Source organism: Marmota marmota, unplaced genomic scaffold (assembly GCF_001458135.2).
Source record: "Marmota marmota marmota unplaced genomic scaffold, marMar, whole genome shotgun sequence".
Taxonomy (NCBI): Eukaryota; Metazoa; Chordata; class Mammalia; order Rodentia; family Sciuridae; genus Marmota; species Marmota marmota.
In genome coordinates this window covers 26,412,214-26,437,715 of record NW_026000221.1, presented here as the reverse complement: position 1 = coordinate 26,437,715, position 25,502 = coordinate 26,412,214, and the positions used below count along the sequence as shown (strand labels likewise).

The 25,502-nt window shown below is 45.7% G+C and overlaps 1 protein-coding gene and 1 long non-coding RNA gene across 2 annotated transcripts; one reads left to right on the top strand and one right to left on the bottom strand.

Annotated features, from left to right (window-relative positions):
- Positions 1-8,011: 8,011 nt before the first annotated feature.
- Positions 8,012-11,643, top strand: LOC125612986. Its single transcript, XR_007343485.1, has 3 exons — positions 8,012-8,108; positions 9,785-10,002; positions 11,331-11,643. It is a non-coding gene; the product is annotated as an uncharacterized LOC125612986 (long non-coding RNA).
- Positions 11,644-12,343: 700 nt separating this feature from the next.
- On the bottom strand, positions 12,344-18,512 carry Sall1 (spalt like transcription factor 1). Its single transcript, XM_015488741.2, has 2 exons — positions 15,087-18,512; positions 12,344-13,937 (listed from the first exon to the last, which is right to left on the bottom strand). The coding sequence occupies exons 1-2, from the start codon at positions 18,294-18,296 to the stop codon at positions 13,497-13,499; spliced, it is 3,651 nt and encodes a 1,216-aa protein (XP_015344227.1). The 5' UTR covers positions 18,297-18,512; the 3' UTR covers positions 12,344-13,496.
- Positions 18,513-25,502: the final 6,990 nt, after the last annotated feature.

Below are 25,502 nucleotides of genomic sequence, written 5' to 3'. Positions count from 1 at the left end.
GACAAGATCTCAGATGCCAACCCAGACCTTCTAAATCAGAACAAGAACAGGCACTTCAGCAACCACATCCCAAGTGTTTTGAATACACATGGAAGTTTGAGAAGCACTAATTTTAAAAAAAATATGATATTTTTTATCATGATAAAAATATGATCATATCATATATTCCTGTAACATTATATATCATAATAACTTACATAGAGTGCAAGATGGGAAGAGGATGATTTTTAGTGATAAAAGAGGAGAGAGTTACCACATACCTGATTATGCTATCATTTTTCTCTGAAACTAAGGAGCCACAATAAAAAAGATAAGTAAGACTCGACTCCAGGTTAGGTTAGGTTTAACCCCCCTTGGAGGTGACTGTAGCATCTAAACTGTACCCTTGGAATCTGAACTTGGCTTTGTAAAGGTTCATCAACTGGACAATAGATGTCATTCTGCCTTTAGTTTTTTTTTTTAAGACAGGGAAAATTCTTCATTAAAGTAGCTAAGCAAAAGTAGTTGCTACGCTGGGCTAGAATTTCATATATTAAAAAGTATGTGTGTGGGTCCATTTCGTGTTGCTGCGTGAGGCATGAAGAAAAGAGGTTTCCTTGGCTCAGGATTTTGTGTCTGGAGAGTCCAAACAGCATGACTGATGAGGGGCCCCTGGCTGTGTCACACACGGTGGAGAAGCAGAAAGGGAAGTAGCCACCTACAGATGGGGCCAAGCATGGGACGTGCCCTTGCATTAGAAGAACTCACTCCTGTGAGCTGCCTTCCAGAGGGTGATGCCTCTCACCAGCTTCCATGAGGCTCTGCTTTCTGGAGATCCACCACCTCTTACTACCCTGACGCTGAGGACGGAGCGCCTACCACCCAAGTCTTTGGGGGACAAACTCAAGCAGTATCTAAGCCACGGCACTATAAAGGACCTAAAGAAACTGGGCATGGTGGCTCACGCCATAATCCCAGAGGCTCGGGAGGCTGAGGCAGGAGGATCGCGCGTTCAAAGCCGGCCTCAGCTACAGGGAGGCACTAAGACAACTCAGTGAGACCCTGAATGAAATATGAAATGGGGCTGGGGATGTGGCTCAGTGGTTGTGGTTGAGTGCCCCTGAGTTCAATTGCCCAGTCCCCCAGACTCCAAAAAAAAAAAAAAAAAAGAGAGAGAGTGACACTGTGGAATAAATAGACTTGGACCATTAACCCTGAATAATCTCGACTCTTCTTCCTGCTCTGTTCCTATTACTCAAGATGCTTTGCAAAACTTAACCTGTCCGGCTGACACTGTGTGGGTATCTATTCACTCTGCTTTATAAAATGTCATTTTTCTTATTCCCCCCCCCATTAACCTGGGGCTTTTCACTTTTTAATGTCACAACTTTTGCTAATTCTCAGACAGGCCCTACTTCTGTCCTCTCAGGGATCAGAAGAAGCCCCTGTTGGTAGGAGCCCTGGGCTTATTCCGTGGCTCTCACTAATCAAACATTTCTTTCCACTGGCTGCAGCTCCTGACTTTATCTCTTTGTCCTTTGAAACTGATCAGCTATTATTTCTAGCAACCATCGCTGATTCGAGAATAAACACTCTGTTGACTCCCAAAGCACCACATGCGTTAAAGGAGCCCAGACCTAGAAAAGGCCCGAGTTCCACTCAGCGTTCTATTAGGAAAGAATATTAAAGTAGGGTGCCCAAGGCTGGAGGTGACAGAAAGCCTTTCTTCCCCGGTCCCCCACGGGCCCCTGCTTCCACAGTGAAGCACAAGCCCCCCCCAGGTGTTCTGGATTGACACCACCAGGCCTTGAATAAGAATGTAGGGACAGGAAGGCCACCTGTCGCTCACTCCTTGGGGGCTCTCCCCACCGTGTCTGCGTTTCCTCCTGCATTGTTATGAAAGTATTTCTTCTGGAAAGGACCTGATCTTTGTCCCTGAGCCTAGTGGGAGGTAATTTAGGCTGGAAGGAGACCGGGGAAGTGTCCTGGACTGGGTCAGCAGTGGGTGCCATCTGGCTTGGTTTTCTGGGGCAGCCTGTGACTGTCTTAGTGATGCTTCTGAGGAAGGGGCTGTTCCTGCATCCAGGACTCCTGGGGCAGGAGGGCTTTCTGGTCCTCCGGACTGGCAGAAAATGAGGTCACTTCCTGAGCTCAGGGCTAGCCTCTGCTGCTTGGGTTTACTGCTCTTGGTCCCCCGGGGTGAAGAACGTCCTTTTCTGTATAGCAATCACTGTTGTCATTGCGGTCATTCCTGTTCTGATTGGCAAGTGCAGTGGCCATCAGAAAAGCAGCTGCCTAAGGCCTCATGAACCACCCTCCCAGCCATTTTGCAAGAGCATAAGAAACACACGGGCAGATATGTATTCAGATTTGGTCCCTGACAACTCCCAGCTTCTAGAATGGTGCCCAGTGTAGAGGAGGTGCTCACTAAACATTTGCCGCATGAAAGAATGAACTTCAGCCAGCAAATCAGGCACATTTCCAGGGCCTAGAAGGCTTTCCTGAGACCTTTGCCCTTTTGTGGTCACAGTTCAGTGTCCTGTGCAGGGACTTCTAGAACACTTCCCTGAACTCTGAAGGCTCACACAGTGGTCTCTGCCATGCTGTGAGCACAGAGGTTAATCCTGGTGTTTACCAAACCACCTGGCACTTAGGACACGCGCTTAATAGTTTACTAACTGTCTCAGTCCGTGTTCTGTTGCTAGGACAAAATGCCTGAGACTGGATAATTTATAAGGAAAGAGGTTTATTTTGGCTCAGAGTTCTGGAAGCTCAAAAGGTGCCCACATCTGTTTGGCTTTGAGGGACAGCCTCATAGTAGAACAGGGAAAAGAGTGAGAGAGGAGAAAGCCGAGGAAGCCCAACTTACTTTATACCAACCACACTTGTGAGAAACTACATTAATCCCTTCTTGGGGACAATCCCTTGTAACTCAAAAACCTCTCAAAGGCCTTACCACTTCTCCACAACATTCATGAGCTTCTGATGAGGTCATATCAGAATAATATATATATATATATTATAATAAATATTATATATTGTTCCCTTTGTGCAAAGGCTTTGAGAAGCCCAACTCCTTTCCTGGGGAGGGGGATCGTGACAACAGAGCTCCCTCTACCCCCTCGAGGCCCAGTGTCAGTGTGCATCCCGTTCTGTCTCTACCTACCACATCCAGCGAGGACTAAGGTCTGTAGGGATGCAGGGTCCTCCTCCTGAACATCGCATGCCATGAGTGGCCCTCCCAGCCGTCTTTGTCTCTCTGCCTGGAAGATGCCTGTCATTTCAGCCACCTTCCCTCGCTGGGTCACTCTGTCGCTGCCTTCAGCACTGAAGCAAGGACCTTCTCAGCGCCCTCCCTTGCTTGTAGAAAGTCATACTTACAGAGTCAGCAGGCAGGTGGCAGGTGAGGTGGCTTGGGTGGGGACTGTGGAAAAGTGGAGAGCCGGTTGGGTCCTCCACAGGGGACCCGTCATGCCACGATGCTAGCTGCTCGTGGAAATGCAGGAAGAAGAAAATTCTTGATCATTTGATATTTGAAAAAAAAAATCTGGAAATCGAAAATTTTATAAAAGTTGTGAGTTTTAAAAATTTGTCAATCACACAATACCATGAGCCAACTGAAACAGCCCGTGAGTCTCCAGACTGGGGCTGGCAGGCTCTGGGGAATTTTTGAGCTTTCAGAGTCATTATTTTCCTGAGCTGTGGGATCTAACTCCAAAGCACCCAACGCTCCTTCCACTCTCCCTCGTCCTTGCAGGTCCTTGGTGTAAGTCACCTGGGCTACGACGACAGGCTCCATCTAACCTGTGACCTGTATGTGGGAACGTGTTGGGAAATACGGTCTTTGCAGATGTCATCAAGTTACGATGAGGCTTAGAGTGGACGCTAGTTCAATATGGCTAGTGTCCTTGTAAGAGAAGAAGAGAGACACACAAGATGACGAGGAAGGTCTCCATGTGACCATGAGAGCAGAGACTGAACTATTGTGTGGGCAAGCCCAGGGGTGCTGAGGGTCGCCAGTATCACCAGAAGCTGAGACAAAGTATCTGGTGATACTTTCTAGAGAAAGCACAGTTCCGTCAACACCTGGATTTCAGACTTTAGCCTCCAAAGATGAGAGACTCTCCTTTCCGGGGTTTTGTTCCCTTAGAGCATCCTGGGAAATCATTACATTGGCCAGTCATGGGATGCACACTGCTATGAACTGAAAATGGTCTGTGACCCCAAAACTCCTGTTGAAATTCGATTGTCATGATGGCAGTGTTGGGAGGTGGGGCTTTTAGGAGGTGACTAGGTGGATTAGTGGGATTCATGACTTTTAGGGAATGGACTCATCCTCTAGAAGACCAGTTGCTATAAACCAAGTACCTGTCAGGTTCTCTCTTCTGTACACATCCACATGTCTTTCCAATCTATCAGAAAGCAGCACAGGAATCTCAACAGATGTGACTGTCCCATCTTAGATTTCCAGCCTCCAGACCCATGAGCTAAATCAACTTTCCTTTATAAATGCAAAGTCTTCCAGTCTTGAGCTGGGGATGTGGCTCAGGGGTAGAGCACTAGCCTACCATGGGCCCGTCCTGGGTTCCATGCCCAGCACACGTCCCCCCCCAAATAAACAAACAAACAAATAAACAAACAAAAATGGCCTTAGCTTTTCAGTTATGGACTAAGGCAGGTGCCAAGAGAAGAAGAAAACTCAACTGCCAACCTTCCCACTCCTTCTCACCTCCAGTGGCACCTTAGACCTTAAAAACCTGATCTCTTCTCTCAGATTTCCTAAATTTCTGAATTTTAGTGACTCCTCTAAATATTTATTTGATTTTCCAGAAATCTTCAAATTGAGCTTTGTGCAAGTAAGAAAATGTGAATCGCGCTGGTTCTCTTGATGGGAGACCAAAAGATATTAGCTGTTCACGCTTATAAATGATTTTTTTTTTACAGTGACAGCTCAGAAGGAACTTTTTCCCCTTTTTGTGAAGAATGCATGATTTGCAGTCAGTGAAAAAAATAAACACTGTTGATTAACTTTCCCACAAGAGAGGGAAAGGGAAGGAGGATAAAGCCCCCTCACTTCTAAGTGGACGGATCATTCTTCTGTGGAAAAGATAAGGATTATCACATGCGTAAAGCATCCCTTGCTCGCTGGAGGGAGGTATGGAATGAGCACGTGGACCCACAGTTAGTGCGGATCCCTGCTGTTTCTGTCTGCACTTGGCGAGCTGGAGGTCTCCGAGCAGGATGGTTCTCCTGGGAGACAGGTGTTTAAAGAGCTGATCACTTGCCTGTGAATCCCTGAGGATTCTTCTCCTCCAGAGACCTATGGAGTAGGGCAAGAAACATCAGAAAGGGAAAGGCACAGAGATGAAACTTGTTTATTTCATAATTCAGGGACTGAGGTTGGGTTAGGAGGGACTGGTAGCAGACTTCTTGGGAAGATTTGTGACCAGGCAAGAGGTAGCAATAGGCATCAAGAACCCAGCAGGTGTGCTCCGGAGCCAGGCAGTCTGGGTTTAAATTCTTGATGCTTATCAGGCATGTGAATTTAGACATCTACCATAACTTCTCTGCACCTCGGTTTCCTGATCCATCAAATGGGTTCAATGATAATGTAAAGATTAAATGAGTTGATTCAAGGAGGGCATCTGGAATGTGTTTGAAACTTAGGAAGTTGCTAAATACATCTTATTGAAATGGGGTTACTTAGCCCTGCTGATGCTAAGAAACCTTCAACTAGTTTAATGGTTTAAGACAACGACTGGTTGTGCCACAGGTGTGTGTGGGGGGAGGTAGGGGGTGTGGCAGGCTCTGCCTGGCTCAACTGAGTCAGATGCCAGATGTCAGATGGCTGGCTGAGGCTTGGCTGATCCAGGTCAGGCCTGGCCAGGGATGGCTGTGCTCTAAGGGGCTTTCCATTTTTTTCCCAAGGCCAGGTGGCATGTAGAGGCACAAATGGAAATACACACATGTCCCGAGGCCTCTGCTTGGAAATGGCGCACCATCGCATCTAGCATGTGCATCTACCTAGTCCCTGGGTACAGCCAACAGGCAGGAAGTCCACCTGCCCTAGGTAGCGAGGCAGTGCAAGTTAGGTGGCCAAGGGTGTGGACGCAGGACGCAGAAGAGCTGAAGAATTGACGCCGATATTACGTATGAACTTGGGGGACTCTCAGTCCTAACTTGAATAAGAAGTCGTGGCTGAGAGTCAAGGCTGTGATTCTGTATCCTGATCTTCAACTCCCAGGCTGACCTTGGGTGTGGTACTTCTGCCACCAGATCCACAGGGATAGATCTAAGTCAGTCAGGCCCTGCTCTCAGCTCAGGTTCCATAGATCCAGAGACGTTCCTTGTGGGCCACTCCTGGCTCTGGAGATTCAGGTAGGGGTGTGTGTGTGTGTGTGTGTGTGTGTGTGTGTGTGTGTTTGGGTCTTATCTCTGTCTAGGTCCTTAGACAACCTCCCAATCGGAATGGTCTTCCCCTCTCCCCTCTCCCCTCTCCCCTCTCCCTCCATGGTCCCGAGAGGTCCCAAGGCCTCTCACATGCCTGGTCACGGGGGAGCTACACACCCTGCCCCAGGGTCTCAGATTCTAAAGCAACTCTTCTAGAGCTGATTTCTCAGACTTCTATATTATTAGGCTACAGCAAACCCCACAGAGAGTACAGTGACTAAGGATGCTTAGAAATGGCAGGATTGGGGAGGGGTGTTATCTTAGTTACCAAGAGCTGGGCCCAATGATCCATGGGGGTGGGATCTTACAGGGACAGTGCAGCTCCCTGCAGTCACCCGCGGTATCCCCTTAACCTCTTCTGCACTAGTGTGGGCAGAAGGAGAACCCCCTTGACTTTGCTGTGCCACCCACGCTGTCCGTGCAGAAGCAGCCCAGGCAGGGAGAACCCACAGGAGTCAGCCCCAGGACCCAGCCCCAGGCCTCTCTGTCCCTGCAGAAGCAGCTGCTAGAAAACTCTGTCTCATGCATGAGACACTGTGCCATCTACCTGGACACAACCGAAAAACAACAACAACAACAACAACAATGTTTCACAAGCCCCATGTGACCTTTACTATGTGCCATATTCTCCCAGTTTCGTCTGTTGCATTAAAAGGTAATGGTGGCGGAGCGGCTGTACTGATTTCACAATGCACTCGGGATTCAGGGTCCACAGCAAAAGACGTGGGCCAGTTCAAAGGTGCGTGTCCACAGATGAGGAGGTGGGGGGTCGGAAATGGACCCCTTCAAACCCACAGACCTCACACACATGCCAGCCGCGAGGCAGCTGGGGAGAAGGACAGGGTGCGGCTGGCGAGCAAGAAGGTGTGTTCGTGCTAGCTTGATGTGGGGCTCCTCAGTGGAGTGGTTCCACCCTAGAAGGGTTTTGCTCTTGCACAGGATTAGAAAATTGCTGGAGAGAAGGGAAACTAATGTTCCCCATTCCTACTAAGATAAATACTCGTAAGCTTTAAAAAGGGAATCAACTTAACTCCAATTATTGAGAGAGTAACAGCGTGGGAGGTACTTCAAGGAAGGCCAGGAGGTGACAGGAGCGTGATTGAAGCTACTGGGTGGCGGTCTAGCTTGCGGCACAGATGGGCAAACCGTGCCACCCATCAGGCGCTGATCCCCAAACACCCAGGGCTGGCCATCAAGCCAGCGACAGCTCCAGGTGACGCCTTGTGTCCAAGTGTTACTTCTCTGCTCTCAGACCTCAGTTGTGCCATCTGCTCAATGGCTCGTTATCAATCAGGAGCAAGAAGAGACACGTGAAGCCCTTCAAACTCAGAAAACAGAAGCATCTGTGCAGGCTCACCAGCGTGGTATTTCTTTGCCTGCTCCTGATATCAGGAGTGGGGGCTTCCTCGTCTGCAAGTTCACCCCTGTTTATAGGTGACTGCCAGGGACCTCATACATAGCCATGATTCCAACTTGTGGCTCTTGGTCTTGGTGTCCCTGTCCTAACAGACCAAACAGTGTCAGGATTTAGCTGTGCCTGCCAAGGCTGGACAAGGTCCCACCCTGGCTCTAACAAAAAAGGATCAACTTGTGTGCCACCTCTGACTTTGTGCCCTGCGTCTTCTAAGCTGCCCACGGAACATTGGTTAAAAGCGGATCCTGGAACTGCCCTCTGTGAGGTGAGCTGCCCGGGGGGGGGGGGGGGCCCCAAGCACAGAAGGTGGCCTGTTCCTGACAGTGTTCTCAAGCCCCCTCACGTTGTTCCCTAACTCTGGGAAGTTGTCCTGGCTTCTTGGAGAGCCAGAGCCAAGCTGACACAGGGTCCTTGAGTCTTTGTTGAACTTGAGCTCAGATGGATGCAGAAACACAGGAGAAGCCAAATCATATGTTTAAACAGTTAAGAGGAAACCAGACTCAGCAAGGAACTACAACCCTGGATTTAGCCAGGGTGAATTCTCCTTCTCTGGGATTTCCTGTCTCTTTTCTGGATGTTTCTATCTATTGAATTTTCCCCTGGCAGTTGGTTTAAGGCCATCAACTCTGCGGTGAAAGAAAGTCTTACACAAGACTTGGGCTTAGCTGCTAAAATATCAACCGCTGCCGAATTGCGAGGATCCAGAGCCAGACTTACATGACATAAACTCCCGGCCTCTGTCAATCTCCCGTTACACTGGAAAGAGAGACCAAACTTTAGGGGTGGGCTTAAAGAAGCCTCCACACAGTGAAGGCTGGCATGCTACCCCGACAATGCTTGGGGGGGCAGCGACAGTAGTGGGGGCCTCTAGGGGGTGGGGGTGGCAGCAAAAGATAGATCCTTAAGGAACTTAGAATTAGTGAACCCAAAAGCCTGGCTTCCTGCAATGTTCTTAGACTGTAGTTAAAACTTAACAATTTTTTTTTTATGTAAATCATCTGGCATACTCAATTGCATGGGGTAGGGAACAATGGGTTAGGATTAGGTAATTTACTTAGTGCTAAAATTCCAGGAAGTTTGTGTTGATCTGGGCCTGAATCTTGTTACTTTTTAGCTCAAATCTAAATCTTTATCTTCCTATATTAGTTGACAGAACATTTTTGTTACTTGCTCATTTTTACAGTTGTAATTTTTACCCCCTTTCATCAAATAGAGCTGGTTAGATTAGCAGCTCTTAGCACTGAGATGAAAATATTGGTAGGGCCCAGTGGGTCCCGTTTTGTTTATGCTAACAGAGCAGGCTTTGATCTAAACATATTTCCTGGGGTCTGGACGAGATGACCTAATTCCTGTCTTATCCGTCTCCACTTTTCTGTGAATCTCAGATTGCGCTTTACTGTGGAGTCCTTTGAAATTCACTTTAGGCTTTCCCCTCCACTTTGTTACCCTCTCTGACATTTGTTTCATTTGGGGTTGAGTGTGTAATTCCCACTAAAGAGTCCGTGCCTTTATTTTTTCTAACAGGACTGCTAAGTTTTAACAAGAGTGGGATGGTTTTTCTTTTTCTTTTAAGCTTCTCTCAATTCTTGACATTCGCAACACGCCAAAAACAATAAGCAAATAATCTACTGCTAGAAATTTATGTCAACTGCAAATCATTTAGGATTTTCTGTCTGAACACCTTAAAAAAAAATTCAGAAAGATTGTTCTCCCCTCTTTTCTCTTTCCCTTGAAAGTCATTTAAATAAACGTGGCCTGCTAAGACAGGCATGTGAAATCTCAAAGCCCAAAGTTGGTTTCTGCTAAGTCCAGTGGATCTACAAAGGACCCTCCCTCCCTCACCCCCACTCCCACCCCCACCAAGACCCCCGTAGGAGTGGCCTCTTGGGCAGCTTGGGTGCCTCATGGTTTCCTCTTCCTTTTTTTTTTTTTTCTCTCCAGGTTCTTGTCAATCACCAAAATGTCCTTTCAAGTATATTTTCGAGGAAGAGGGAAACCCGTGTTGGGGAGGAGGGAAGCGGTGGAGATGGAGTGAGGAGGAAATAGAAAAAAGATGAAGAGAGGAAGGAAAGGCTCAGAGAATAGAAGAACCACAGTGACACAACCAGAAAGAAAGGACCAAGTGGTTAAAAACGGGAAGAAAAAAAAAAGTTCCTAAGGTTTGTAAATTTGGGGTGATGGGCACCGCTGTTCTATTCTGTATTTATAACAATTCTCATTTAAGGAAAAAGAAAAAAAAAAAAGAACTAGGAAAAAATGTCACCAAGGTGAATATTTTTAGTCCCCAAATTTTGCGAACTTGGCTGTCATTCCACTCTGCAACCACCCTTCTTAATGCACTGAAATCTGGTTCTTGGAGATTCCAAAACTACCACGATGCACCTCAAGTTCCAGAAAGGGGGAAGGAAGGCCAAGCAGCGCGCGCGCGGTGGCGGGAGTGGGGGGAGCCGAAGAGGGGGAGGTGCGTCCATTATCGGCCTTAAAACCAGCCGTGTGGCTTTATACATATAAATCCATTTCGCTTCTGCTAGGCTGAGCTGCAAGGCTAAGTGTATTTATCACACTGAGGCGAAGTGGGGCCGAGGCACTTTCTTGTTTTGGAAATGGATGGGAAGGGGAACGGGCAGGTAATGATCAATAGATTAGAAAGATAGTCAATCGATAAATGGATAGGCAGGGACAAAAGGGGAGAGGACAGGGAGGGGGAGAGAGAGTCTACGACCTTTTCCTAAAGGCTTCGGTTGCCTCCGAAAAATCTATGCAAACGAAAAGCTACTTTTGCTTGCCTTAACGCACTTCCAGAAAACGCTGGAAGGGAGGAGGTCGGTGGCAGAGGGAAAAGAAAAAAGTGCCTGGGCTCCCCGCCCCCCAGCGCCCGCCTCTCGGAAATGGACTTGTGGCCCCGGGTGACGCAGGGCCTGACCCCCACACCCAGCCTAGCGTGCGGGACCCGGGAGACCAGGGGGCGGGGACCGCGCTTTGGTGACAGAGGTAGTGCGGGGTGCAGCCGCCGAGCTTCTGGGGGTGGGATGGGGGACAGCATCGCGCGACGGCCTCCCGGGCCCTTTGGAGAGGGCGGGCGATGTGCAGGGGTGCAGGGCCTGCGACCTGCAGTCGCCCTGGGAGATCCCCAGGGTCGGTTCCGGAGAGGAGCCCGGGCCCTGGAGCACGCAGCCCCAGGCACCCTCTCCTCGCCACGCCCAGCCCAGCCCGAAGGAGGTGATGGTCACCTCCTACGAAAGAAAATCACCCTATTTGGCCCTCGTGGAGCCAGAGCTCTGGATGCAATTCCGGCCTTGTCTTCACTGGGGGAAAAGGTCACTGCTGGGGAGGCAGGAATGAGATCTGAGAGATGAGAATTATAGAAAACCTGTCCAAATTTTGGGGTGATTAGGTGTGGGGATGCTTCTCTGCATCGCGACGCTGCTCACACCCCCATCTCTGTCCTTTTTTGGTTTCGGAAACATCCACTCCCACCCCTGCATAGAGGGCCTGGGGTCCGCCCACCTTCCCCAACACCCAGAAGGTGCCTAGAGGCTGAGCTGGCGCTTGGGGCGCCTTTCTGCGCGTCCCAGCCTTTCGACCCTGCAGCAGTGAAGTCTAATGACAAGGTCCGCAGAGGCCATGGAGTGACCCGTGCCCCAAAGGATACTTCCACTGGAAGGCAGCCCAAAGCTTTCACACTCACCTGGGGATAGCCACCGGTTACCACAGTTCACCACCTCCCTGAGGGGAAAAAAAGACACCACCAACCCACGTGGACCCAACTTCCACTGTCATATGGCTCACCCCAAATTCCTGCACAGGAAGAAAAAACGTTTCTCCCTAGAACAAAAGGGAGAGAGGAAGAATCAAATTGAATTTTGATGAAATGTATTCAAGTCGATTCTACATATCCTTTATAATAGACTTTTTCTTTTAAATATGCATGTGCTTTTAAATGCCTAAAAGACTAATTAAATAAAGAACATGTTGACCTCACTGGGTTGAGGCCCAGTTTCAGAGTCAGATTATATAACCCTGCTGCATCGGGAATTCTCTAGCAATGCAGCTCTGAGCCGCCTGGGGGAAAAAAAAAAACAACAACAAAAAAACAGGCCACTGAATCAAGTGAAATGAAACCAGAAGAGTTAAAGCTGAAATCTAAATCCAAATATCCTGCTTAAGGAAACTTACCTGTCAGGATGAGATCTCCAATGACAATATTTTATTTCATGTTTTTTTCTTGAGGAATGGGGGTTGAGGAGGGTAGAGAGACTGTAAAATACATTCTCACACAAGTAATGGATATTGGGGAAGTATCTAGGGTCTCCAAATTTCAAAAGAAAAGGAAACATAGGCCCATTCAAACTCGTTTCTGTTATGCCTTTTACAATTTCTTATTTAGAGAAAGATACTAGCTCACATACACAATTTACTGGCACCTGGGGAAATGTTAAAATACATGTAGGGGCCTGGCTAAATAGAAATGCACTCTGAAAACACAGACACAGTATGCTGTTTTATCTGTTGCAAAAAAAAATGTATTTGATTACTTGAGTAAAATTACAGTATCTCTGTTGTTAGTAAGTATTAAATGTTAAAGAAAATTGGACCCCCCCCCTTTCCTTTCAACTTTCCAAGAAAGTGCATGTAACAGTCCAATTTTTTTTCTTCCATACCTAATACAAAATAAACAAACACTATACCTGCTCTCTTGATCAAGAAGAAGCATTTGCTCTTGTAAGGAACATATGTACATTTTAATGAAAGTGATATTTCTTATTGTATATACAAGAGCATCTACATTTTCTCCACTGAAGGTTGTTCAAGATGCTATACTTAGCAGCATTGTGAAATTCCAGCACACATTTTTCTATTGTGAATATACCTACAAGGCAAAATGTTACGTCTCAGTTTCAACTACCAAAACAACACTTGATTTTTTTTTCTCTATAAAGAATTCTGCGTGCTTATTACTGTACAGAAACTTATTAACATTGAAGAGACCTCAAGTAAAAAGCACAATACAAAGAGCAGTTCAAAACGGAAATGGTTAAATCTACAAAAACAAAACAAAACAAAACAAAAGCAGGTTGAATTTTAGAATAGAAATGGAACAAAACAAAAAACCCCAAACCTTTCGAAGATCCACACTGTTCGGTGTGTACTCTCAGTCCTTTCCTTAAATCTGTTTTGAAAGATTAGACAATGTGTTTGCTGATAAAATTTTCCAGCAGGATCAAAGTGTACATTTATATACAGACTTTATTAGAGACCTAATGCATCACTGAGGCATTGCATCAACACCAGGTTCATATTAAACTGGATATAGAAAATAAGTTAATGCCAGATTAAGACCGCCTAGCAGGGCAACTTGCAATTGCCATAAATGTTACAGCAAGTTTATAGCACTCTAGTCAATTAGTATTTAGTCCAAAATACAGAAGACCAAAGTTAATGCTTGCATTCTGTTCGCAAAGCAAGGTTATATCACTAATAAATAAGCTTTCTTAGAACTCTAGAAGTTGAACAAGGTACAAAAGAATGTCTTCATAATGTTGTAGTTCATAGACCCGGGGGACCAAAAGGAAGGGGGATGGGGCGAGGGGTAGGAGGCCACCATAGGTCGCATTCTGAACAGGAATGCTACGTCTGTAGAACTGCTGCTGCTTTAACTTGTGACGATCTCTTTGCTGTCTTCCACAAAGCGGGTGAAGCGGAAGTTGGTTCCGTTCTCGCTGCTTGCCATCTTCTCCAGGCCGGCCAGAGGAGCACTAGGCTCCGAGTTCTGGAGCTTCTCCAGATTTCCCGTCAGCCCGCTAATAGGTGAGCTGCTCCCACTGCCGAGGCTTCCAGGAATTGGAGGGATGCCACCGTTCTGAATGACAGAGATCTCGTTGGCCTTCATCGCCAGCCCGTTGGAGAGCGCTGCTGCATACTGATTCCAGAAACTGGAAGGATCTCCGCTTCCTGACCTCGCCGCCAAATCCTTCTGGAACATTTCTGGGAACTTGACAGGATTGCCTCCTAGAAATGTCATGGGGCCATCCACAGAGAGCCGCCGGCCCCGGCGCGCAGGGGTGCTGTTCCACATGTGCGTGCCCATGTGTACCTGAGATGTGGGGTCGGTGTGTGCAGGGGGTGGGGGGAAGAAAACAAAAAGAAAGACCAAAAGAAAGAGAAGTTAATAGTTGAATCTGTCTCAACTCATATCCCAACACTGACAAAGCAAGTGGCCCAAATGTCTATTCTTATTATATGACAAGACGGTGGAGCAGGGAACGGGAACCATCCACTCCCGAGGACTAGTAATAACGTGTTGGGTCTCCGCAGCCCTGGGCCGTCTTTCCTCTCCCTGGGCAAGATGTCTTGCTTACTCTTTTTTTATTACCCGTATTTAGCTTATAATGGCCTCAAGCAGGCCAGTCAGTCGCAGATAGCTCCTTTCAGGGTTAGAATTGTTATGTCCACTCTCATTGCAGTGGTAAGTATTGTATCTGACACCCTTTACCCTATAAATGTCCTTTTCAGATGGAAAGAAAGTACCCCTCACTGATTACCCATTGGAGGGCCCGGCATATGGAGAGAAAAGCCAGAAAGTAATTATTCATCTTGCATTACTGGCAGCAATCTCCAGAGAAATACTCTGTCAACAGAAAAATGTACACAGTAAGAGCGCTCAACTGTTGCTCTAGAATGTAAGCATATTTGCTTTATTTCCAACACATATCAGTAGGAAATGTTGTATAATCAATTATCATAATACCCATTAGCAGAGCAGTGACGTTATTGTTTCTAGAAAAACAAACCATGCTGGACTGCATAGTTATGAAAAATAGCTGCATACACCAAGGAGAACCGTAATTATTAAGTGATACGGGCAGCACACAGGCCACATGGAGGTCTTTAATCAATACCCCATGGCAACACCAGGCTGTCTTATTTGGTAGGTAAAGCAATTCATTTGGTGCACTTAGCGAGACAACAGAGAGAGGCCGCTGCTTCGCTTAGGTACCAAATTATTCAAGGCACTGTGACATGCAGCTAGCTGCAGGCTGTCCTCCTCCCTGACACTATCCCGACCCTCACAGGCACCCCCATCTCTCCCCAGCCTGCTGCGTGCAGGGCAGCAGGTTCCCTTTGGGAAACATTTTCCCCTGTGTGTCTGGGCCGACGATGCAGGAGCATGTTGTACTACAGAGTACTGGTGGCAGCGAGGTGGGCCGAGGGGGACAGGCGGGGAGCAGGTGGAGTGGGGTACCTTAAGATTGCCTTTTGTAGTGAATGCTCTTCCACAAATAGTGCAAGCGAAGGGCTTCTCTCCAGTGTGAGTTCTCTCGTGAATCTGCAGGGCGCTGGACGAGGAGAAGGTTTTGCCACACGTGTTGCAATAGTGCTGTTTGGGAGTTCTCCGGGGCAGAGTGGGGAGCAGGACCGGGGACGAGGCAGAGGATGACAGAGGCCCAGAAGGGACGACGTGACTGGTGGGGGTGTCCTTACTGTCCTGAGGAGAAACATGCACAAAGCCGTTGACCTCTGTTTTGATGAGAGATGACAAAGAGTTGGCGGGGATCACCGCCGAGTTCTGATTGGGGCCAAGGTTGGAACTGGGCTCAAAGAGCTGCGACGGGAGATCTCGCATCTGATGTGTCAACATGTGCTGCTTCAGATTACCCTTTGTGGAAAAGCCACGATTGCAAACTGTGCAAATAAATGGTCTCTCTTTGGTATGACTTCTATAGTGAATGTCCAAGGCACTCTGGCAAGCAAAGGTCTTGCCACAAATGTCGCAAGCAGTGTTTTTAAATTTACCCCTGTCTCGGAAAGGGAAGAGGATTCCCAGAGAATCTTCTTTGATGATTTTCTCGGCATGACTAGATGTCAGATCCAGAGCCCCCCCATTCACTGGGGTGGGGGACAGACCATTGGCGAACTCACTTGGCCCCGCTCTCTGGGGCTTCTCCTCGACGCTGGGCGACTTGTGGAACTCCTGGGTGCTGTTGGAGGGGGACAGAGCCTGCAGGGAGGAGGTAGACTCTGAGATGGCTGGGCTGCCAGCACTTTGGCTCTCCATGTCACCACCCACCGAGGACGAGTCGTTGGTCAGCACGTCCCCCTCGACGGACCCGTTCTCCACGGACTTGAGGCTGGCCTGCAGCTGCTCGGCCAGGCCGGCATTGATCATCTTCATCTGGTTTTCCAAAGCAGCGATGCTCGACATCTCCAGGGGCAGAGGGGAAGAAGACAGGCTGTCCTGGGACGCGTCCGCCGACCTGGGTGTGTCTGGGATGCTGCCCTCAGGACACTCTTCCATGTTGTCGTCAGAGAAGTTGTCTAGGTCATCGAAATTTTTCTCATCAAAGGAGCCTGTGTCAGACTCCATGGACTCGGGGTAGCTGTCGGGGACGGGGGTGTTGGGGATCTGGCCTCCCATGTGCATTCGAATGTGCTGCTGCAAGACCACCGCGTTGGTGAACTTCTTCTGGCAGATGGGGCAGGAATGCTGGACGCGGAGAGGGGGCATGGCCCGGTGGACGCTGTAGTGGGTTTTGAGGTTCCCTTTGGTGGTAAAAGCCCGGCCACAGATCTTACACTTAAAGGGCCTTTCCCCAGTGTGTGTCCGGTAGTGCATTTTCAGGGCACTCTGACAGCTGAGAACCCGGTGGCAGATGATGCACTCATTGGGGTCAGTGGCCTTCTTGTCAATATTTTCTACCAGTTGCTGCAGCTTGGATGTCTCTGACGCCTGGGCTGAGTCCAAGAGTCCCCCAAAAGGGAACTTGGCCTTGAACTGCTCTGACATGAGCGGCAACAAGGGGTTGGTGAAGGTGGTGGCACCTCCCGGGCCACCATCGGCCGCCGGGGAGCTCAGGGTGCTGTTGCTCGCTGTAGGGGCAGAGTTGGTGGCCAGGCCACTTTCTTCACTTTTGCCACTGGAGGGTGGCAGAGCAGACCCCTCGGCTTCCTCTGGAAGGCCACCCAGGCTTCTCGTGGCCGGATCGGGGGCCCCAGAGTCACTTTTGACAGAGCCCGGGGGGCTGGCCGCAGAGTGGCTGATGGGGACGGGGGCTGGCTCTTCCGTCTTGATAAAGGGTGTGAGGCTCGGGAGGGTCGGGGGCAATGGCAGGCCGACGGAAGTGGTCAGAGTGGGCAGGACCGGCTTGGTGTCGAGCCAGCTGGTGACTGGCTTCTCCGGAGGGATGGACATGCCGTAGGGGATGCCGGTGCTGGTGGGGATGTTGTCCAAATGCTCAGGCACGGGGTAGGGGTTCATCTGGATGTGAGGGTACTTCTCTTTGTGGCGCTGAAAGTGGACTTTGAGGTTCCCCTTGGTGGAGAACCTGTTCCCGCAGATGTTGCACTTGAAGGGCCTCTCCCCGGTGTGGGAACGCAAGTGAATCTGCAAGGCACTGTCGCTCCCAAAGACCTTCGCGCAGAACCTGCACTTGTGTTTGAAGAACGCCTCGTCCGAAGTACTTTTCGCTTCGAAGGCAGTGACATTTGGTGGCTTGCTTTTTCTTTGCTGGGCCAAGGCAGACAGGGAGTTTAAATCCTCTGCAGTTGTTCCGATGTTGGGCAAAGGGCTGGGGAAAACCGCGTTAGCAGGGGTCGGCTGAGGTAGAAGTGGATTAGATGCAGGACTTAATAGACTGCTTATTGCAAAAGCTGGTGAGGATGAGGCTGAGACTGTCGCTGGGTTGCTGACATGGGAGGCACCCGCGCTCGAAGCCACATTTTCAGAGGACGGGGTGGTAACTGCTGCCGCCAATATGTTAACGTGGGGAGAAGTGCCACTGCTGGATGGAAGGGTGGTGTTGCCAGGACCGCTCTGAGGTAGCTGGATTGGGGGTAGCTGTTTCACACCGCTGATGCTGGCAGATTGGCTAGCGAGGCTCTGTGCTAATCCAGCTGCTGCCGCCAGCTGCTGAGATAAATGGGAACTTAGCGTGGACAAGGGGTTGGCAGATGTTCGTAAAGTACCTTGAGAAGGACCAGAAGAGGTTGGCAAGTCTGCGTTCTGAGAAGCCAACAGCAATATTTGGTGACGGATCTGCTCGATCAGTTGCAGCTGGTGGATCTGCTGCTGCTGCAGCGCTAACAGCTGCTCCATGAGCGCGGGCACGGCCAGCTTGCCCCCCGAGGCCCCGCTGCACCTCGCCTCCTGGGAGAACTGAGCCACCGCCACCTTGGTGCTCTGGAGGTTCTCGATGATGACGTTGCTGTTGATCACGGAGAAGTTGCCCAGTGTCGTCAGGTCCCCGAGTTGAGGTAGAGAGGTTGTGATCGCTGAGGTACCTGTGGAGTTGCCGCCGTCACAGCGTGGGGTGGTGCGGCCAGTGGGGCCGCTCCCGCTGCTGCAGCTGTTAGCGACCGGGGCCTCCACCTCCATGGACTCCTCCCTGTCAGGTCCCTTGGGTTCTGAAAGGTCGCTGCAGTCTGGTGGATCGGTTTTGTTCACGGTGTCTTTCATTTGTTCGTCAGGATTATCAGGAGGGGGACTGGGAGAGAAGGTTTCGGGTGGGGACACTGGGTTTTCATTGACGATCAAAACCAATTGATTCTTGGTGCAGTTCTTCTTGTGGAGCAGAAGATCTGATAATTCAAAGAACTCGGCGCAGCACCGGCCACAGACGTGGGCATCCTTGCTCTTAGTGGGACGACTTGGTTGACCCTTCTCGGTGTCTCCTACAAACAGCAAAGGGCGCAGGGTTAGAAAGGGAGCCAGGACTCGCTGACATCGATGACTTAGAAAATAATTAACCTTTTATTTTATTTTTTTTATAACTGCAAAACTCAAAAACTGTACTGCCTGCAAAACCAATCGATATTACCTAGGGATACTCATCATTAATTTTTAAGGGTGTGGAGGAGTCCCCCCATCCATCTAGTATCCCAGATAGTGATGGCCTTCAGCTAATTCATCAAAATATAAAATACTATGAACGGAAGACATTGGTACATAATGAAATTCCATAGCAAAATATTGATTTCCAATATTTTATATAACCGATTATCTGCCCATCCAGAGAGGGTCCAGCAACCATCCTGAGGACTTCTTAGGCTCTTGAGTTTCTGTCAACCTTAGTAATTTTCAAGCGATTCAAAGATATCTGTGACAGTTTGTTCTGTCACTAAACTAATTTGTAGTCATTCAGGTTTCAATCAGTTGTTGACAAGGGGGAAAAGAAATGCATATCGCCAAGCCGTGGACTGACAACGTGAAAATCACCTCGAGCCCCCACCTCGAACCTGAGCAAAGTCTGATCCGTGACAAACACACTTTAGTCACATCAGTAACAAATCCTCCTGGGCGCTCTCCTTAAGACTCACTTGAACACAAAAGGGAAAGCAACACACACACACACACACACACATACACACACACAATGCACAGAAACACAATGATCATAATCCATTACAAGGCCTGCCTGGCACCTATGTATCACCCTGTGGTGTGTTTATTTTTAAAATTAAAGAATGCCACCCTGGCTACTATTCCACCAATAGGGAAAATACGCCTCTGTGCTCCAAATGGCAACATCGCGCCTCTAAATATTTCATCAAAAGTGTTCTATCTGTAAAAACTGGCATGAGATTCACATTTCTGATTAAATATCAACTTAAGGAGAGCTCTCCCATCCTGTAAGAAATCATGCTTGCTGCAGAGTTTGGAAATGCTTTGCAATTCTCCTTGACTGAATGCCTTTAAAAACAGTTTGCTCTTAACTGTTATCAATTGTTTAACAGATTGTCCTGAACCTTTTCTTATAAAAATCCCTTTATTTTGTGTTTGTTTCCACTGGTTGCTCAGATGTCTCCTCAGTAAGATCCATTTGTAAATTAAACATAAAAATCTCCAACTCCAAGCTAACATCCTATTCAAAGACAGGATGGCGTCCCATTGTTTGCCCAGCATGGGGAACACCAACTTCTGTTGTACAAATGGTGTGTGGTCATCTCCGAAGGCTGTGGAGGAAAAAAAAAAAACCAAAAAAAAAAACTGTTTAATTCAAGGATTACCTCCCTGCATGCTTTTCTGCAGAACTGAATCAGATAATAGGTAGTTTCCATGACTTCCAAATTGAATCTCCCAGAAAACTTGTAGGGAAAAAAGTAATTGCGGATATGAATACATGCAAAATCAAAATGCTGTCTTTTTTTTTTTTTTCAGTAAACTTAGTCTACTCAAAAGAGCCAGCTGTTTGCCTTTTTTTGTATTAAGCATCTAAAAAGCTTGAGTGGTTCTGTATTTCAGAAAATATAACTAACATCTAAATATTAACTTGTGAAAATTCCTTAACTCTATCTGCCTAAAGTAATGCTGAGGTTGATCAGAACCCCCAGTAAAGTATGCCAAATGTATGCACACTCGATTCACTGGGAGTGTTATTTTAGTAGTAAGTTATACTTAATAAGCTAGCTTTCCTAATACCCATCTTTTAATCTCCACGAGGTTAGAGTGCAAAATGCATTAACAACACCAAACAAACCGTAGTTGCAGCAGAAAATACCAATAATGATCCAGTTTTAATTTAATGTTTAATCATCCTAATTGGCACCAGATTCCTATGCACATTTAAGGTGCTGCTTTTCTGTCTCTCCCCTTGCCTTAAAATAATATAAACAAAATATTAAATGAAATTTGCTAAAGTTATGTTGCTTAACTTGCGACAAAAATAATGTGACAAAAATTCTGTTTAAAGCTTCTTATTTTGACAACCAATTTTAAATGATGCATCCATTTCAGATGCTTATTTTAAACTAGGAAATGCAATTCCTAATATATTCAACAGAAATGTTATTTCTTTCTCTTTGCACATTTCCATATGTAATGGTTATGTTTCCATCTACTTTTACAGCCAATTATGAAGGAACAAAAGCTATTCTGTTTGTTCACACATTTTCAACAAAATGCATTAAAACTATTATGTCAGCATGTTCTATTAAGCTCTGCATTCAGTGGAAAATACTTTTCAACCAGCTCACATTTATCAAAACATAAAGCCACTTTAAAACACAGTTTTGCTTGGTCAGCTGGGCTTAGACAAATAATGACAGATTCAGAACTAAATAACTAGCAAAGGGAATCAGAAAACTGACTTCATCAATTGTACACATTACAATGTAGTTGCTTCAAATATTTAGCACATCTGTGCTCACGATTAAAGAGCATTTTAATTCTTTATAACTTGCAAACATCTGATATTCTCATAATATATATAAAGAAAATAAAAAGGAAGGTTATTTTACAGGATTCAGTTGATCAGTACCTTCCTGCACTCCAATTCTGTATTTGTGCTGCTTTTGAGACTCACTTGAGAATTTTCAAGTTTCTCAACCTGAACATTTTTATATTTCAGATTGTGCTAACTGGATGGAAAATATGGATGCTTAAAACTGAATTCCGGCTTGCTTCTAAGAAAGACTTGTGTCAAAAAGTTGACTATGTTTTAGCTCAGATTTTCACAGCATTTAATAAGCTGACATTTGATCTCACTGTAGAGTCAACTAATTTAATTTCCTGATGTTTATGAACACCCCAACTGCCCCCCCCCCAATCCTGGTATCTATTTTGATGTATTTTAAAAGCAGGTGTCACTACATTGTAATAATACCTAACTTTAAATCTGTCTGCATTCTGAATAGAATTCCAGTGGAACAACTTTTTTAAAAGAGAGAAGACAAAACACACAAACTAGCATGAATCTTTAACTACCAAAAGGAATACTTCAAGTTGTAATAAGATACACACACACACACACACACACACACACACGAGAACATGTTCTAATTCATTTTTCCTATCCTACCCTCTGCTATCTTGTATCTTTCTCAATAATCTGTTACACAGGATTGCAACTGGTGACCTCATTATAGTAAATACAGTTGTCTTGTTCCTTGTTCTATGCTGAAAATAACATTCCAGTTCTTTTTTCTATGGATTTTGCATACAGATTAATTTTGTAATTCTAGTCAGATAGGAACATTTAAGAAACAGTGGTTTTCTGAGTATATACACACAAGAAGATGTTTGCTGGGCCTTTTTGGTGGGGAAGGAAGTGATCTTATACTGCCACCAAATTTATCCTAAAATCCCAGATGTGTTAGTTCTTGTGGTTCTCTATAGGTACTTGATGCCCAACTCAAATTGCTCAGTTTTTCATCTTCTGAACCAAACATTGCAGAATCAGAAGCAGAAAATTGAAGTGTTCTAGCATATCTGTCTACTGAGAAAATAAAAATAAAACTATGCCCCACACAGAAAGGCTTAGCCAGCCAGGAAAGGAAAAAAACCAAAGCGTACACACACACACACACACACACACACACACGCCAAAAACAAAACAAAACAAAACAAAAAAAAAACCCCAACTCTACCAGATTTAGTTATCTTTTTTGGAGCTCCTCAGAAAGACTCTTCACTGTACTTCCCATCACCTAAGACTGCGCTAACATTTTTAAAATTAGAACCTCTCACAATAGTGGGTTTGGGGCTCATAATTTTAACAGGCTATTCCTTTTCGGGAAAAGGCTAATTTGATTGATCCTTTTTTTTTTCTTTCTTTTGCACAGACCTAGGAAAAGGCTCGATCTGAATGTCCAACTTAAGATTCCAAAAAAGTTGTAAACATTATAGCATATGCTGTGCATATTTTCTGAAATGTCTAGAGTTTCCTCTATGCAATGTGCAACCTAATGACAAAAGTGACGGCCCCCTTCAAGTTCTCTCAGTGTGCTGGCCAGGATTAGCGTGTTCTCGCGTGGAAGACTACAAGAGAAATCTCTGAAAAAAATAACAACCCGGACAAGACACTCCTTTCAAAGTAGCAATGCAAGCCCACCTCATTCACACAATAAATGAAAGGGGGGAACGTCTTCCCCATGGATGAATCAAAGTGAACACTAGATGGGGTTCCAGTTGCAAGGGTTTGTTCAAAAACTTCTTTGTGGCTTTCCTATTCCAGTGACGCGTAAAAGAGAGACTCCTTAAGGCGAGATCTAAACTCTGACTACATAAACATTGGCAAAGGCACAAGAAACTAAATCCCTGTTGTTTGAGGGTAAAGCTGAGCTATGGGAACTACCTGTCAATCTTCCCCTTTGGGGGTCTGGCATCTGAGGGTGACAGGGGAATAAGGTTAGGAAAAGAAGCCAAGCTGATAAGGTGAAACTAAAATAAACTACTAACTTCCTGCTAAGTGACTAGCAAGACTCAATTTGGGGGTCACTAGGAAGATACTGAAGGACATATTATGATCTGGACCTTGTCACCTTTGCATGGGAGGAGACTAGCAAAGGTTAAAACAGCTCAACACATCTAGGTTTTCTAAAGCCTGGCACACAAACTTTTTTTCTCTTGGGTGTGTGTGTGGGGGGGTCAGTTTTTAGGTTAATTCACCATCTCTTTTACTAAACTGCTAAACTACTACATGTTTTGACCATCTAAGAATATTTTAAAATTTAGGGCTATCTGCTTGTTTAGTCTCTAGGAGAAATTTGTTCTGGTACTACATAGAGCTTTGGCTTTTAATAATTACAAAAACATGTAACCTGTCTGCTTATTTCTTCCCTAGATTCTGGTAAAATCTCCACTATAAAAACATGGATTTCTGCCTTCTAAAGAAAGAACTGTTGGTAAAGACAACTAGATACCTCCAAAAGTGGAAAGAAAAGAAATAGAGACCCCAAAGAATAACCTATAATTCAGCACTTCTGCCTAGGAAACAGGGGGGGGGGGAAACTTGATGTTAAATAAACCACCAAACACTCAGTATCACAAATTCATTTTCACACTTTTACCTATCTCATGCTCAACTAGACTTTGCTTTTTTTTTTTTTTTTTTTTTAAAAAAAAAAACCTTTTAGGAAGTATCTGCAGCCCGAAACAAATCTCAAAAGACAGTTTGCATTTTCTTATCCAGAATCTTCCATTATGCCAAACTTAAAATAGGCCTGATTAAACATGAATTCTTTCCAACTGCCTTATCTTGCAGGTGTCGGTTTTTCAAAAAAAGCAATTAATTATAGTTCTCTCTAACCTTTTGGTCCCAGGAATCAATGTGTTGCCATTAAGCTGCTTACAATGAGTAAATCACTTTGGTAAATAATAGAATTTCATTATTAATATAAATAAGAGGGATTTTTATGATACTTCATACAAGAGTTAGTGTTTTATCTGCAATTCATGATGTTTTTATTTTTCTTTCCATAGTACATTTTTCTTGAAAAAGCTAAGCACCAAAAAACTAAATTAGTGAAAGGAGTCTAAATAGGCCCACCGTGTAGTTGCAGGAATCTTAAAAAATACCACCAAAGGAAGAAAAACCCAATATACACATAGGCTTGAAGTCCAAAGCTGTAGGAAAGAATACATATATAAAAATCACTGGATTCTCATATGCCCTTTCCTCAGCATGATCTATCCTGGTAAATAATCTTTCCAGTGGCGGTCATCTTTCTCCCAAGTAATTTGAGACTTGTTGAATATCATCTGAGACAATTCACGTTTGCCGTGATCTTGGTTTTATAAAAAAACAAAAATTGTCAAGTTTATTTTAGCTTGTTTCCAGCATGCATCACAGTTGCATTAGAGTAGAAGAAAATATCAACATTCTCAGATCGACCAAATGATCTTCTTTTCTCCAACTGGATGCAATGAAGCCATCCTTTAGCTTAGTGCCCTTTAGCACCCCTTGGGCTTTCTTTGTAAGTGCATTCACACTCACACACACACAGGACACACAACACAGCAGGAAAGTCACTCTTTCGGGGGCTACTGTAACTGGGGTCTACAAACTTTTCTAGGTTTCTCTCTGGGTAGAAGTCCTAAAATTTGAGGTCCCGGAGTATAAGAAGAGCATAAACTTGATTGAATTTGGTAACATTTGACAGGTATGTCATTTGCCGTATTTTCAGAACATCTCAAGACACAAGAGAAAGGAATGTTCGAATAAGGGTTTGCCTTCCAAGAATTTAATAACCTTGCTACATGCAACAAAGCAAAACACCAACAACTCCTTGAAGTGTGTGTGTTCTGAGTGGGGAGAAGGATGGAGATTACTGAATCCATTGCAGAAAGGTGACTTTTTTAAAGTAACCTTGAGCTATGTCATGAACTTTCAATTGCATTTATCTCACAACTACTCCCAAATAAAAAGAACTGGGGTATGTTAGGCCCTCCTGCACGTCACGCGTTAGGGAGGATTACTTGTGTACTAATATTATTACAACACACTAAATCCTGTAACCCTATTACAAAATCTACCCTCTAGGCAACTTCTCCCCAAACTTATTGTTCAACCATGTAAAAACAGTCATAACCTAAAACCATTACTACTGAAGAAAAAGAGGAGGGGGTGGGGAGAGGTGAGGAAAGGGGCCGGGAGGGGGATATTTCCTAGGGTGCCTCTAACAGTTTACTGCTTTTTAGCACAATGAACTAGCTTTTTGGAGGAAAATAAAGAAAGGAAGGAAGAAAGAGAAAGAACTGAAAAGAAAAAGAAAAGAGAAAGGAAACTTGATTCAGTTACTTAATTAACTTACCTCAAAGCTCAAATAAACTAAAAAAAAAAAAAATAGTACTAATAAATAGTAATGGTAAGAGGCAGTGAACTCCTTTTATGCTATCGCTTTATGAGAAGCCTTAACTATTAAAAATTCCAGATCCAGAAGGCTA